Source organism: Lycium ferocissimum, chromosome 9 (genome assembly GCF_029784015.1).
Source record: "Lycium ferocissimum isolate CSIRO_LF1 chromosome 9, AGI_CSIRO_Lferr_CH_V1, whole genome shotgun sequence".
In the NCBI taxonomy this organism is placed as follows: domain Eukaryota; kingdom Viridiplantae; phylum Streptophyta; class Magnoliopsida; order Solanales; family Solanaceae; genus Lycium; species Lycium ferocissimum.
Genome location: NC_081350.1, coordinates 30048825 through 30064505, shown reverse-complemented (window position 1 = coordinate 30064505; position 15681 = coordinate 30048825). Strand labels below are relative to the sequence as shown.

General features: G+C 34.4%; 1 protein-coding gene across 1 annotated transcript; it reads right to left on the bottom strand.

Moving 5' to 3' along the window:
- Positions 1-7126: 7126 nt before the first annotated feature.
- LOC132030225 (delta(24)-sterol reductase-like) lies at positions 7127-10722 on the bottom strand. Its single transcript, XM_059419755.1, has 3 exons — positions 10599-10722; positions 7886-9159; positions 7127-7728 (listed from the first exon to the last, which is right to left on the bottom strand). The coding sequence occupies exons 2-3, from the start codon at positions 9131-9133 to the stop codon at positions 7273-7275; spliced, it is 1704 nt and encodes a 567-aa protein (XP_059275738.1). The 5' UTR covers positions 9134-9159; positions 10599-10722; the 3' UTR covers positions 7127-7272.
- Positions 10723-15681: the final 4959 nt, after the last annotated feature.

Here is a 15681-nt window from a genome sequence, read left to right as displayed (position 1 = left end):
CCTTTCCGGATGTCATCTTCACAAACCTTTCCATATCCTTCAACTTTGGCCAAAAGATTTCCCATGTATAGCTCCTCTTCTTCGGGTCAGGAGTGTAGGTTGCAAATGCTTCCTTAACGGAACACACATGTCGAGTGGCGCTTAATCAAGCCACCACTCCTTTGGGTTACCAACCAGGTTGCACTCGAACGATTGCACACAGTCATCAACATCTTCCACCATGTTTGCACGACCCTTGTTTTTCTCTTTGTCCTTCTTGGGGCACGACAAAGAGGGAGCTTTATGGCACGTTTACCACAATTATAACAAAACTTTTTCTTGTTATGATCCTTCTCTTTTCCAGAAGGCCTCTTCCTTTTCTTGTTATTTTTCGGAGCAGCATCTTCAACGACGTTTGCCCCTTCAATCGGTGAACTCTTACGGTACCTCTTGTAACACCCCGTAAACTTGAACTAGGTGTGAATATGTAAAAATCTAGTATTAAGATGATATTTTATCTATATGAATCCATTCTTGGGGAATTCGGGTGGAGGATGGTCGTTTTGAAGTCAAACCAATTAGAGAAGTTCTTAAGGCCTCTTAAATTCGCCTAAGTTTTGGTAGGTCTGTCTTCTGGGCGATTTTCATGAAAATGTGTTGTGAATTTGGAAACACTTCCTCAATGAAAGTTGTAGATCTTTGAAATATCTTTCCAACGGTAGGTCGCCCAGCCCAAACGGAGTTACGTACAAGAAGTTATGTCCATTTTACCGAACACTGTGCAGAACCGACACACGCCGCCTTTTCAGGCGCGTGGGGGCGCGTGCGATGGACATGCGTCGCGCGCCTATCGCACAAAAACCCCTTCTCTGAATATTGACCTGCAGATGTTCGTGCGATAGCCATGCGTCGCGCGACCATCGCATAACGAGGCCGGTTTCGGGTCAAAAAGTCGGGTTTACGCGTTTTAAGTTATATTTAAGCTTGGGGTTTATTTCCCCAACAACCCTAGTCACGAAAAATCACCCTAAAGTCAATAAGAACAAGTCCCAAGCCTCAAGAACCACACAAGGTAAGTGATATCATGGTTCTAGGTTGAATTCAAGTTCCTAATCCCTTTCTAACATCAAACCCATGATTCTTAACATGATTTTGTGATCAAAACCTAGGGTTGCAACATAATTCTTTCCAAAGTAATTCAAGCTAGGGTTTGGGTGTTCTTCATTAGAAAAGTGATTTGTTAAACTCTGTTTAACAAATTAAGGTATGTCTCTTTTGAACATACTCTTTCTATCGGTTTTACGAACTTTTTGGTTGTGGTTTGTATGTCTTATCTAAAAATCATATTTTGGCTATAAGGATGATTTGTATGTCTCCCTTTTAAAAATCTTATTGTGATTTGTATGTCTCTTTAAAAATAAAATCCTTTTTGAATATAAAGGTAATTGATATGTCTCCTTTGCAAACTCTCTTGAAAGATTGATTCTTTATAAAAGCATGTGTTGAATGATATGATGAATTGGTTTTACACTCTCGAAATTTATTACATGTTTTGATTAATGGTTAATGTGCGTGAGGGGACAAGCCCACATTATATCTAGATTGTAACAAACCCTACATATGTATGTGATATTATGAATCATTTTCTTCTATAAGGGATGATCAGTGATGGTTAATTTTTGGTATTGATGATTTTACAAAGGAACAATGATAAAGTAATTATCTATGATATTATGGATTTTTGTAATGGCATAATGAACTTTAATGCTATTTAATGGTGTGACTATTTTGAGACAAATTGTGAATCGACTTCTATGCTATGAAATTGGTTGTTGTGTTTGGCCTAGCTACTCGGGAGGAAGGGTAGCCACTATGGATCCTAGTGTGTCATTGCCTAACCATTCGGGAGGAAGAGTGGCCACCGCTGGGTTCGCTACCTGGGGTGTGATGTATGCCTAGCTATTCGGGAGGAAGGATAGCCACCGCGTACTACATAGTCCGGTGTGATGTATGCCTAGCTATTCGGGAGGAAGGATAGCCACCGAGAATTATATGTTCCGTGTGGTGCGCTATGCGCGATATGCTTGATTCTTGGGCGTATTGGCGTGTGTGACATTCTTATTCTCTTATGGGATTGTTGCTGACTATCTTAATTGATTAAAAAGGGCATATTGAAGTTGTAACTTAACAAGAGGCTTTATAAATGGGTTTTGATACTTATTATTGAGATACATAAACTGAATAACTGCCCTTACGTTGATTTCATATGATTTTCAAGATTTCTTCATGTATTATTTTACTTTATTTTCGTATTATTCATTGTCCCCGAGGCACTCACCGAGTACGAAGTACTCAAGCATACCATTGTTGTTTTTGATGGTATGTTAGGTAACGGAAAGAAAGCAATTCGTGATACTCCGGGTGCTTAGGAAGGACTTGGCGCTAAATTCGGATAATTTGGTGAGCCCACACATTCGTTTGTGGGACACATTTACTTATTTGTTACATTAGTTGTCCGAAAAATGAGTCGACTATCAATCCTTGATCTTATAAAGTATTCATTTGTGGGTAGTTATTGAGTTATTGATTAACTCTTGGGCACGTTGTTATGTTCGACAAGCCTAGATAACTAAAGACTTCCGCTGATTTAATTCTTATATGCGTGATTCGTTTACCTTTATTTTATAAACTCGTTGGAGGCGAATGTTGAACCCGGCGGGTTCAAGTATTATTATGGTGTTGCTTAGTTCTTCCGATGTTGTTCATGACGTCGGATGCCGGTCACGTCTAGGTGGGTTTTGGGGCGTGACACCTCTTCTCAAAAATCTTCCTCGATCTTGGGACGAATCACAAATCCTTCAACTTCATTTTTTCTCTTGTGCTTAAGATAATTCTTGAAATCTTTCCATGAGGTGGCAACTTCTCAATCATTGCAACCACTTGGAACGCTTCATTCACTACCATACCTTGAATAAGGTCATGGAAGATAAGTTGAAGCTCTTGAACTTGGGTTCCAACGGTTTTCCATCCACCATTTTGTAGTCTAGGAATTTGGCAACCACAAACTTCTTCAAGCAAGCATCTTCCATTTTGTACTTCTTTTCAAGTGCACTCCATAGTTCTTTGGAGGTCTCTACTGCACTGTAGACGTTGTACAAGTCATCTTCTAAGGCACTCAAAATGTAGCCTTTGCACAAAAAATTAGCCTGTTTTCAAGCCTCAGTAACCATGAACTTTTGGTTGTCAGGCATGTCGGCAGCTAAAATTTCCTCTTTGGTGAACTTTTACATACAAGGGTGGTAAACCAAAAGAACATTCTTTGTTTGCCATCCTTTAAAGTTGGCACCGGTGAACCAATCTTAGTTTCTCGATCTTGGCACGGTGGTACGGGTTGTAGGAGTAACCGGTGCAATATTCGCGAGAGGGAGTTCCGGTCGCGAGAGGAGTTCCATCAATTGCCATTATTTCTTTGTCAACGTCAAATTGACAAACTGAAAATTAATAAAACCGTAGCAATTAAATCACAAACTTAAACGATGAAGATTTTATTTCTTCAAATTTATGAACTTTGGTATTCCAACGAAGTTTTTATATCTTCGAGTCGAATATAATATTCATATGGTCTCTACACAAGTTTTAATCTCCTTAGAATACTATTATAATATTATAAGTAATTTCCTTAAGATTGTTCACAAAATAATCGGGAAAATAAAGTTTCATCATCAATATGCAAACACTTATAAAACCGAAGAGATAAAATACTTAAAACCGGTTGAATTAGTGAACGAAACAATGTTGGCAAAAATAAAAATATTTTTCGAGATATAATCGAGCCCACTTAGTTAAAGTGTGTCCTTCATGTTGAAATTATTCATTACATAGTACTCGAGGTTGATGGAATATCCCTCCCGGATAAAACGATTATCTTACTAGAATAGTAGTACTCTTTAAACCACTTTGTGTATCGCACGAATAAAAACAAGAGAATTTTGGAGAGAGAGATTGTATTTTTGTTTTGCAAAAAAATTCAAGCAGTTGAAAAATGAAGGATTTTATAAATTAGAGAATCCGATTCGAATGTTTGCAACCATTCGGACATCACTCTTTTTTGGAGGGAAATTTAAAATATCCGGAAGAGAAAAAGACCGGTCACAAGTGCGTCGTTCGATTTTCTATTTAATTAAATAATTAATTAATTAAATAAATAAAGAAAAGTTTGTCCAAAAAGATAATCAATCTTTTCCGAATACCACATCCAATTAACAACTCACGGCGCGAAAAGAATATGCCATCAATCATTTTAGCATACATAAGGTGTAATGTAATATATACACCTCTCTTTTCCTCTCTTTTTCCTATGTGGGACAAATGCTTTAACCAAAGCAAAAAGGGACCTTTTACATTCTCTTCACTTTTCATCCCATCATTTCCCATTCACCAATATCAAAACCTAACATTTCCATCATAGAAGACCATTCACAATATCAATGTTAACTCACTACTAAAAATGAGCCCATTACGGATCGCAAAATATTGACCAATCAGTCGGTCCAAACAACGATTGCAAAACCGATCGAGTTGAACGGATTAAGCAAAATGTTTTTTGTTTACAAAACTAGTTCTAATAGAAAATTTTGTGCAAATTTATACAGGTATGGACAAATGGTTGATTACATTCTCTTGTCCACAGGGTAACACCATCCAAAAATAGTTAAAGGTTCTACATTCCATTATCGGAAAAGGGCTAAATATAACCCTGTACTTTGGGTCCAAATATACCCTTATCATTATACTTTGGGCACAAATATATCCTTCCACCGTTAACGTTGTGCACCTTGGGCATCTTATCATATGTGGCAATGATATTTGATGAGGTGGATGCCACGTGGCATTGCCACCTCATCACCCCTAACGCATTTTATTTCCCCCATCTTCCACCACTAAAATTTCACCCCTCCACCACCATTTCCACCATTACCACCATATAGTTAGAGCTCTAGAATTTTTTTATCCATTCTGCCTAGTATTAAATAGTAATTTACTACTGCTCTATTATATTATATTATATTATTTCAATATACATGGTACCTAATTCTTTAACCATATATATCTTGAATAATGATTAATATACATAATGATTTCAGAGTATATTAAATTATAATTCATTGTTCCATTATTTTATTGAATATGTGACGAATACTATTAAAATAGGTAATTTAAGTGGACTTTTGATTGCCTGAGTCGACCGGATCTGGTTGAGAATTGTGAAGCAGTGGCGGTTCAATGGTGTTTTCAAGTGGTTGGTTGCTAATGATGCAAAACTGCTAATGGTCCACAACCATTGTTCCTTAAGCCTCACCTCGGATTTTCATCTACACTTACTAGGGATGGAAATTTTAGTTGTGGAAGATGGGAGGAATAAAATGGGTTAGGAGTGAAAAGGTGGCAATGCCACGTGGCATTCACCTATCAAATATCATTGCCACGTAGGATAGGATGCCCAAGTTGGACAACTTTAACGGTGGAGGGGTATATTTGTGCCCAAAGTATAACGATAAGGATATATTTGGACCTAAAATATAATGAGAGATATATTTGACTCTTTTCCAATAATACAGGGTATATTTGGCCTTTTTCCGTTCCATTATTTACTGCACCAAGACCAAATTAGACCACAGAGGATCAAAAAGAACTTGTAGATGAAGAACCTCGTTTACTCTTATATGATGGGAACATCTTTTGTGAACTTACATTTAAATGGGCCACCCCCTGTGTTTTAGTATGAAACTAATAAATACATACTCCCTCTATTTCACTTTATGTGATATATATATATATATATTTAATATGTCCTAAAAAATGAAATATTTTTATCTTTAGAGATAATTTAACTTAAAGCTTCTCTTTTTAGCTTTAATGAAATGATTTACAATCATATAAATATCTATGATTTATTTTAGACCACAAATTTCAAAAGTCTCCACAAATTTCAAAAGTCTTTCTTTTTTTCTTAAACTCTATATAAACTATATCTCATAACTTGAGACATAGGGAATAATAATTTAGGGGTGCTTTTATTGATTCTCTCTCTTTTTATTGACAGTACAACTTTGAGCATGTGCAAATTGCATTTATAATATATTAATTAGTAATTAATACTCCCTCCGGATCAAAAATAGTATCCACTTAATCATTTACACACCCTTTAAGAAAATACTAACTCCTACATAAAAATAAGTAATTTGATTAAATTGCTCCTAATTAAATAGATATTGAGATTTAATCACATAACACTTAATAAGGACAAATTTGAAAAAATAAAGTTCATTTTCTTGATTTAATAGGTAAACACTCTTTTTTATTCAAAAAAAAAAAAATTAAGTGGACACTCTTTTTTAGTCAGGAGGCAGTACTAAATAAATAGCATGAGCATCTGCTCGGACTTGGCACAGGCAATACGCCATCTTTCCAGTAAGGAAATTGTTACAAAAAGTCAAAAGTGACTTGGCATGAAAAAGTAGACTTTTCGGCTAAAATGACTTTATGAGAAAGTTAGGTTAACGTTGAGGATTTTATTGTTACAGTAAAATTTAAAAGTAATTTTGATTATTTTCATGAATTGGATGACCATTTGAATAACTAGCTCTGCATCTTATTGATCCCCTGTCGTTGTTTTGCTTTTGCAGCTTTCTATTTGGAGGATAAAAACCTTATAACTACGTAGGAAAACATTTTGGTGAATTTGATAGCATAATTTATCTGCGTAGCACCTCTGATATTCTTTTTGGTTTTGATGATAGACAAACTATTTCATACTAAACTATCACTACCATTTATAAGAATTTCATACTTAAATGTTAAATTATTGAGTTTGCCAGTTACTCCCTTTAGTTAGTTTAAAAACCCCGATTGATGATTATGTAGAAAAATGTTTGGAATAACTTCATGAGAGGTGAAATTTACATGGCACTAGGAGTTCATGAACACCAATAATTTAGGTATGAAACTCACAAAACCAGTATAGTTAAGGATCTTTTTTAACCTATTCACTCTTCTGTTAAAGAGAATCTTGATAACTGGAAGCTTATTATCAGTTAAACTTTTTCAAGAAAATAAAATCTGTGATGCAGGACATTAGAAATATATGTAAAGGAAAACAGTAGATTCCTTCTTGAAAGGTAGAGACAATTTTCCAGCATAACACTGAAATGGAAACGGCTTCTTGCATACATTATTTTGGAAGTTTGACCTACACTTGCCATTGTGCAGGAAACTGAGAAAGAGATGCTAAAATCAATCTGCAGGCTCATCTACCTCGGGAGTGTCAAGTTCTGCTTTCTCTTGCTCAGCTTCTTGCACTTCCTTCTCCGTCTTCCTTCCTTTCTTGGATTTATAGTACACGCTCATGAATGTTCCGATGGCTTTGTACTTTCTTCTGCACTGCTCGTATAGGGTTCCATCAAACATCCTCCAGAAGTTCTTCTCTGATAGCTCAGACACGGCGTATTGAGGTTGGAATCCGTGGTTTTCGATCAAAAAAAGCTCCACTTCACGGCATTTCTCTGCGCCATCAAAGGGCTCACCCCTTAATACAGCTCCAGGAGCATAGTAGACACCAACATCAGTATACATTTGTGCATATTTAGTGTCACCCTGCCTCCCTTGTGCCTCGAATCCTGGTTCAGGATAGATCATAGGTTTCACTGGCAGCTTATAGATTCTGTGTGGGCAGAGCCAGATAGGATATACCTAAACAAAATTTAAGTCAAATACAATATCAGAACTTAGTGCACAAAAACCTTGAACAGAAAAAAAATACTCTCTAAATATAAAAAGGAGTAATTCCTTTGGGACAGGCTAATAAGGTAACGGGACAGAGGAACTGAGGGAGTAGTAGAGTATTTACCTCCATCTCGCGGTGGACCCACTCGAGAGTATCAGCTACCTTGTGAAGAGGAACAAGCAAATCCTGAATGACATGATGGTCATGGTAATAATTCCTGATAGCCTCACTTTGAGTGGCCTTAAGCACAGCAACTTTGGGTGGCATGAGCCATCCGAAGAGATACCTAAACCAGAACTGATCACCAAACGGAAGAATTAATTTCCCTTCCCAATAGATGGATCTTGTGTGCCTGTGGCAGTAATCTCTAGTTGGAATGTACTCTACAAACTCCCCTCTTTTCAGTGCAGTTTGAGCATGCTGGTAAAACCATGGCTTGAACCACCAACCGATACTGTTGATTACGTTACCCTTTTGCTTGGCCTCTTTTTTGGAAGCATATCTACCCGTCATCATAACACCTTCAGTGGGACTGTAAATCATGCCTTCTACAAAGTCTGGAACTTTAGTAGGGTTATCCTGGTCTCCATCTCTCGGTGCAAAGGAATCCGCATAAGCCTGTGCTAGCTCTTTTAGATTACCAGTTACAGGTTTGTAGGTAAGTCTCATGTATTCCTTCACCGGTATAAGCTTAATCTCAGCTGAAACAAGAAGCCCCAATGTTCCCTGAGACCATGGGATAGCATAGAAAAGATCGGAATACTCGTTGTCCTTTGTAGCTCTAACCACCCGTCCATCTGCTAGAACAACCTCGAGTGCCACAATTGTGTCAGAGAACAATCCATAGATGTGAGAGCTTCCTTCAATCCCGAACCCATGGATCAGACCACCAACGGTCAGATCATCAAGCTCACCAATAACTGCAAGCGAAAGATTCATCGGTATGGTAACTCTAGAGATTTGGGCCATATTGACAAGAGGCTCAACTCTAGCAACCATTCGTTCCTTGTTGATTTCAAGAATATTTCTAAACTTGGAAAGATCAACTTTGAAATGACGAGCACGCTTATAGTCACAATTTCTCATTCCAATAACAACCCAAGGAGGCCTCGCCGTGCAGACAAGGCCATCCTTTGATGCATCCCTCTCTCCAAGGCGCTTCACAACCTCTTTTACGTTTTCTTCGTGTTCCTTCTGACGCTGCTTGTCAGATTTCCGTGCAGATCTAACATCCCCTAGGTATATGGAGAAGTAATACAGGCACGAGAAAGGAAGAACAAAGAAGACAACAGCGATCCATCTGAATTGGACAAGAAAGTCCACCAACTGCGTCGACCTCTTGGGACGAAGGGGCTCCTTCACATCTGACATTTTAGGGAAACAACAGGCTAGTACAGCTGTAACAAGCAGGAATGAAACCAAGTTATGAACCACAAAGAACTCTACTTTTTGCATTTTTAGTCAGGGACAAGTAAACTAGGACGAAAATAAAGGATAATCTTGTAATCTATACACAAATATGCAACATCTCCATTCAGAAGTATTAAAGAAATTATCACATAACAAAATTCAAGAAGGGCACCACAGAGTGTAGAAGCACTACAACAACATACCCAGTGTAATCTCACAGGTGGGGTCTAGGGAGGGTAGAGTGTATGCAGACCTTACCCTACCTTGGGGGTAAGAGAGGCTAGAGTGTAGAAGCACTAATCTGTAAATATGTAAACATCCTCAACATGGAAACTTGTGTAAATGAAACAGAAATAGCATGTCCCTTATTGCATTTCTTTTATAAAATACTACTACTTCATGCATTAATCTGATTGTAGCACACAGATAGTCTAAAACTTGAGACCGGAAAAACTGATCCCCGACATTGTCATGGCATTCTATGTACCACTAAGCAGAGGTGGATGTAGTGTTCGGACTAGGAGTTCAACCGACCGTCGATGCCAGCATTTTCGATATGTAGAATAGATACATATGTGAAAAGATACTAAAATTTTAACAAGTATAAAATAATAAATCCTGAACCCATAATTTTAAAGGTGGAATGCGTTCAGTGCTAAAAACCTTATCGCCGAAAAATTTATATCTTGGATTCGCCTCTAAACTAGAAATCTAGAGTATTTTGAATTTTTTTTTTTTTTTTTTTTTTTTTTTTTTCCAAGTATATGATCAGGGAGGAACTACTGCCAAAGAAAACAGAGTAACTCATTTAGACCGGCATTAATTATTACATCTGGTAGCATTTTGACAAATTAATAACATGCAACAACAAGCAATTTATGTGCTTCCATCTAACTCTTGCAGAAAAACAATATTATAAAGATTTACAGAACAAATTTAGAGCACATGCATGTTAAATAAGTTATACATCAAGAAAATAAATTAAGCAAAGATATAGGAAAATTGATTTAGCTTATTCTCAACTTAACAGACAATACATGATATCATCCTTAAAGCATGTTTGTTACTTTCCAGTTTCCACACTAATTATTAAAAAAAAAAAAAACAGAATTACCTGAATCAAACACCGATCTATGACATATAGGCAAAGCTGTTTCGTTACATAATTAGTTTTATTACTTTGGTGCAATTAAATGAAAGTTAGATGATCATCCATGAAAATTCACCCTAAAATTAAGACATGCATTAGACATATCTAGAGATTCAGCAAAAATATTTTCTAGGTCAGCACAAACTGAGAGAGGAGAAAAATGACCCACATGAATGCTAAATCTAAATATCATATGATTCAGAGAAAAAAAAAATTGCTTCAAATATTTGCTTAAATTTAACAAATTATTACATAGAAATAATGAGAGACAAGAACCTGAAAAGTGGAGTGCAACCAAAGTGAAAGATGATTGTAGCAATGATGAGACTGTGCTTTATAGAGAGAGTAATACAACAGTAGTGGCACTTACGGGAAAAGGTTTGGCTACCTACTAATAAACCTTCACATGGGATAAATAATTGGAAAATTATAGCCACATGTGATTCGCCATCTATTTTACAAAATATGTAAACGTATAGTGTATATTAAATATGCATATCTATAAAATCGAAGTGTATAAAGAGTGTATACTTCAGCCATAATTGGTAAATTAGATAGCCGAAGGACACGAATAGGCAAAGAAAAAATGTATTAAGTGATAATTGATCCCTATAGTACTCTAGGTAAATAACTCGATTTTTAACCAAGTGAATTATTTAGCATTCTTGCAGCATGGGTGTCACTATAAAAAAAAATATATAAAAAAATGTATTACGTGAAAATAATTGATCCCTAAATAATATGTATAATATCACTAAATTTTTGTTCTATATTGTTTATATAACTTTTCTATCTTTAACCAAGTGAATCATTTAAATAATAAGCATTCTTATTTTTTATAGAGATCATTTTTGCATACTTGAATGGGTTGGGCTCCTCTCCCTAGTAATGTTCTCTCTAGCACACCTTTATAAGTAATATTATATCAATTTTAAAAAATATATACATAAAATACCTTATTTTACGAACATAAATTTACGTGCCCCAAATTTTACATATAAAATCACCTCATTTCCGTAAGTTTCCCTAAATAATATGTATAAAATATCACTAAATTTTTGTTCTATATTGTTTATACTAACTTTTCTACTCATGGAATCTTTGAACACATCAGAACAAAACTAATTTTGAGCACGTTTTGTCTAATTATAAATAATAAGAAATTTCATTTTCCGTAGTATTTTTTTTTTTTTTTTATAGAGATAATTTTTACATACTTGAATGGGTTGGGCTCCTCTCCCTAGCAATGTACTCTCTAGCACACCGTTAGTGCAAGCTTGGATGAACTACACATGTCCACTTTGAATTTTTAATGATTTAAATTTAAATTATCTAACCACCAAACTATAGCTAAGAGGCAATGTTTTACGGTGAAACTAAATTACTGTGGAATTGATGTCTCTCTGAACAATTTTTAGTTAACTAAAAAATAAAGTGAAGATCTATCACTTGATCATGTTAAGTAATAAATTTATATATAAAAAATACATGACGTGTATTCATTTATTGGATGTAAACATTCACTACAAGTAAATTTTTATTGTAGAGAAACCATAGAACGGTCGGGTAATTTGTGAAGTTAGCAACCTTCTTAACTATAGTTAAACTAATTAAATCTAAAACATTTAAATTCAAAATGGACAGGTGTAGTTCATCCAAACTTGAGGGTGAAGAAAATGTTACTGGAGAGGAGCTCAACTCCGCTCGAGGTATCTTTAGGCCAATATATAAAATATATGTTTAATTAAATATGTCAGTATTCCTATCGCATTTTAGGTGGTACACTTTCTTTTCTAACTTGCTTTAAAAAACAATTACAACTTTCTTGAAAACTATTTAACCTTGAATTATTGTTAGGTCTGAAGAAATTCCGAAGCATATAAGCTGCTATTAATACTCTTAATGATAATACAATGGTCATGTATGCACATATATAATTGAGGAAAATGCTTTCAACCATGCATCTACGCATCCGTAGGAAGGTTTTCTCACCTCAGAGTTTTGACATAATTGATTTTCTTATTTTCAATTTTCAGAGCTAGATAAAATTTTGAAATACTATTATCTCAATTTTGTCATGAGATTTACAAGGAGGAAAGATCGACTTATAAAAGGAAATAGTACGAGGGAAGACCGTTGTACATTGAAAGGTTAGGGAAAGTTGCCTTGACAAATTACGAGTGTAGAGAGTTTGAGAAAATTTTTGTGATCGCAAATTTTGTGGATTTGAGTTCTCATTACTGCAGAAAAGTAGATGAGCTCAACCACTAATTCAGAAGTTCACACAGAGGTATCCTACTCACTGTTTTCGTGAGTTAATGTACGTCGTTATTTGAGATTGACTTTATCCGATTATACATTTCTATTTTCATTCCCTTTATGTTAATTTTTTAGGCTCGTTTTGCAACTTCAAAAGAATGTCAATGATAATTAGTTTGCAGTATGATTAAACTGTTTTCGTACAGATACTTTTATTCGTACTATAATTAATAGTTATAAAATTTAAGTTGTGTAATTTTAGTCTTATCTTTTTGTTTTTTAACACTCCTTGAATCATCTTATAAATTACATGTTATTCATAAGTGTTTTTCGTTAAATATAATTTGAATTCGTGATTGTCTATCGATCATTTCAATAATGGGATGGACTGGAAGGAAGGCTAGCTAGTTGGCAATATTTTTCTATGATGCTTTTATTTTTCATTGGTTGGAATGTTTCTCTGAAATGGGAGCACCCCACACCTTAGATATGTTTATGGTCGTTTGTTAGAATTGTGTTGAATAGATACATTTTTAATGTACGTTTGATCAATCGCACCTTTAACTAAAATGTCAAAAAAAAAAAAATTGATAAGTTTAAAAGATTAATCATGTACTCTGCCTAAAATTATCAACTATATTGATGCTATAACCGAATAACTATATTTTATTACTTAAAAACTAAAGGTGCTCAACAAAGCACCATAATTTAGAGAACCCCACCCTTGACTCGCCAGGGTTATAAAAGGCTAGATATGACCAAACCAAAATAAGATATAGTATCATTTCCCCAGTGAGTGTTTAATATATACTGTTATTTTAAGATTATCACTAAAATCGGACCTTTATTTCTCAACACCAACTTCTATGTCACTAAAAATCAAAATTAAGTAAGATCATCACTGGGACATTGCTAAATCAGTAGGCTTTCTTTATAAGGTGGTGGTGTGCTCACTGTGAGTCCTATGCGAATAACAAAGTATCATATTATAAAATTAATGAATTCGAGGGAATCCAGCATGTTACCTATAGGTTCATGAAGATTCAATAGTTTTTGCTCAAATCTTATTTGAGTGTGAACTTAATTTTTTTAACGTATTTTAAGTAGGCGTTTGGACATACGGTTTGAAACCATGAGATGAAATCAGCGTTTGGACATGCATTTCATCTCATGATTTCAAACAATGGCTTGAAACCCCAAATCATTCAAAAAGGCATGATTAGGAGTTTCAAAACATGATTTCAAAAATTTTAAATATAAAACTTGACTGATAATTTTTATATTTTGTGAAAAAAAGACCCATAAGTTGGTAAATATTTTTAACAATTATTTAAATATGTATGCTCGGCATAAAGAGATTATTCGTACCATGTGGGAGGATTATATTAAAGAGTAGTTACATTACTATTCATGTTAAATTTTCGTTTTTATTGAACTAAAGTTTGATCAATTAATGTTGTATTTTTTAGAAAGGCCTTCTAGTAGCGTATTAATTTTGTTATGAACTATGACTTGCTCATTTGGTAAGATTGTATAAGAATTGGGAATGTTTTAATAGTTTTCACAACTTGTGGAGTGTTTATGTCTATAAGGGAAAATATAATTTAAAATATCCAAATTGTATATTCAAACATGATTTCTAACTACGTCCAAACGGCTACTTAAGTTAAAGTGTCGTATGAATTCATAAATTTTAAATTTTGAATCCGACTTTAAATAAATAATGATAAGAAAAAAAAAGAAAAAAAAAAGAAGAGATTTCTTCCCATTTCTTTCGATTATATATTCTAGGGGAGCTATTAAAAGGTTGGTGGAACATCAAATTAAATGTTAATTTTAAAAAAAAAAAAAAAATCAGTGAAAACGTCACCTCTTGGAAGATAAGTGGCGACAAAAGACCTAGGGTCACGAGATCTGATATTAATTCTACTTGTCATTTGTTTTGTAGTAACAAAAAACAACAGTAAACGATAGTAACAAAACATACACACCTCTTTATCTGCTTGCAGGACACTCGCTGTTCACTGAGCTACTCTTGCAGGATTAGGACATGGCGTGGCTGATGCATTTTGCAAGATTTGAAAAGGAGCTATATGGCTTATGAGTTATGATCATAAGTAGGATGTTGCACTTTTAATTTTCAGCAGTTTTAACAAGACGTAACGGAAACTATACTTTTCCTTTAGTTCTTTCAATATAGGGAAAAGGGTCATATTTGTCCTCCGACCTCTACTATTCAGAGTCCGCAACTTAAATGACCCAAAAAGTGACAGGAGGTACCAAAATAACTCATTAAAAAAAAAAAAGTTACATAACTACTTTTTGCGCACTAAATTAGTGCCCAATAGGACCAAACTGTAAATTTACAGTTAAGTCCTATTGCGCACTAAATTAGTGCACAATAGGGGTATAAAAAAAGGGGTCCCCTTCTTCTTCCTCACTGATCGGGCCCCCCCACCATTTTTAAAAAACAACACGACTTTCCAAAGGGTCCCCACATTAAAAAAATCATTTTCGTGTTATTTTTTAACCCGAAAGTCAATATTCTTGATATATTCAAGGCAAAGAACAAGTTTCAAAGCTTTGATTTCGGAATAAAGCGGCGTAGAGCTCGATTTCAAAAACTAAAAACAACTTTCAATTTAGGTATTTCACTACGAATTTTCTATTACATTGTTAAATGTATTATTATCCTAAGCTTGATTGTTGTGTAATAGTTGTGGATTTAAAAAAAAAAAAAAGAGTATTTAGCTTCTTTCTTTTTTTTTTTGTTTTTTGTTTTGCTCAAATGGGGCTGTCCACTGCCCTGTTTTTGGTTATTTTTTTAATTTTTTTTTTATCAATTAATTGTTAGGTAATTGTTTATTTGTTAATTTTTTATTAATTAATTCTTAATTGTTTGTTAGCTAATTGTTTATTTGTTGATTATTTATTTAATATTTCTTAATTGTCGGATTAGCTAATTGTTCATTTGTTAATTATTTATTAAATATTTGTTAATAGTTTCATTAGTTAATTGTTTATTTGTTAATTATTTGTTAACTATTTATTAATTATTTGCTAGCTAATTGTTAACTATATGATAATGAATTTTTAATCT

What these genes read in the sequence shown, in the direction of transcription:
- LOC132030225 (XM_059419755.1), bottom strand. Translation starts at nt 9,133, where the DNA reads ATGTCAGATGTGAAGGAGCCCCTTCGTCCCAAGAGGTCGACGCAGTTG. An exon ending in GGGTCCACCGCGAGATGGAG is followed by an intron (nt 7,729 to 7,885) that starts GTAAATACTCTA and finishes AATTTTGTTTAG; the next exon opens with GTATATCCTATCTGGCTCTG.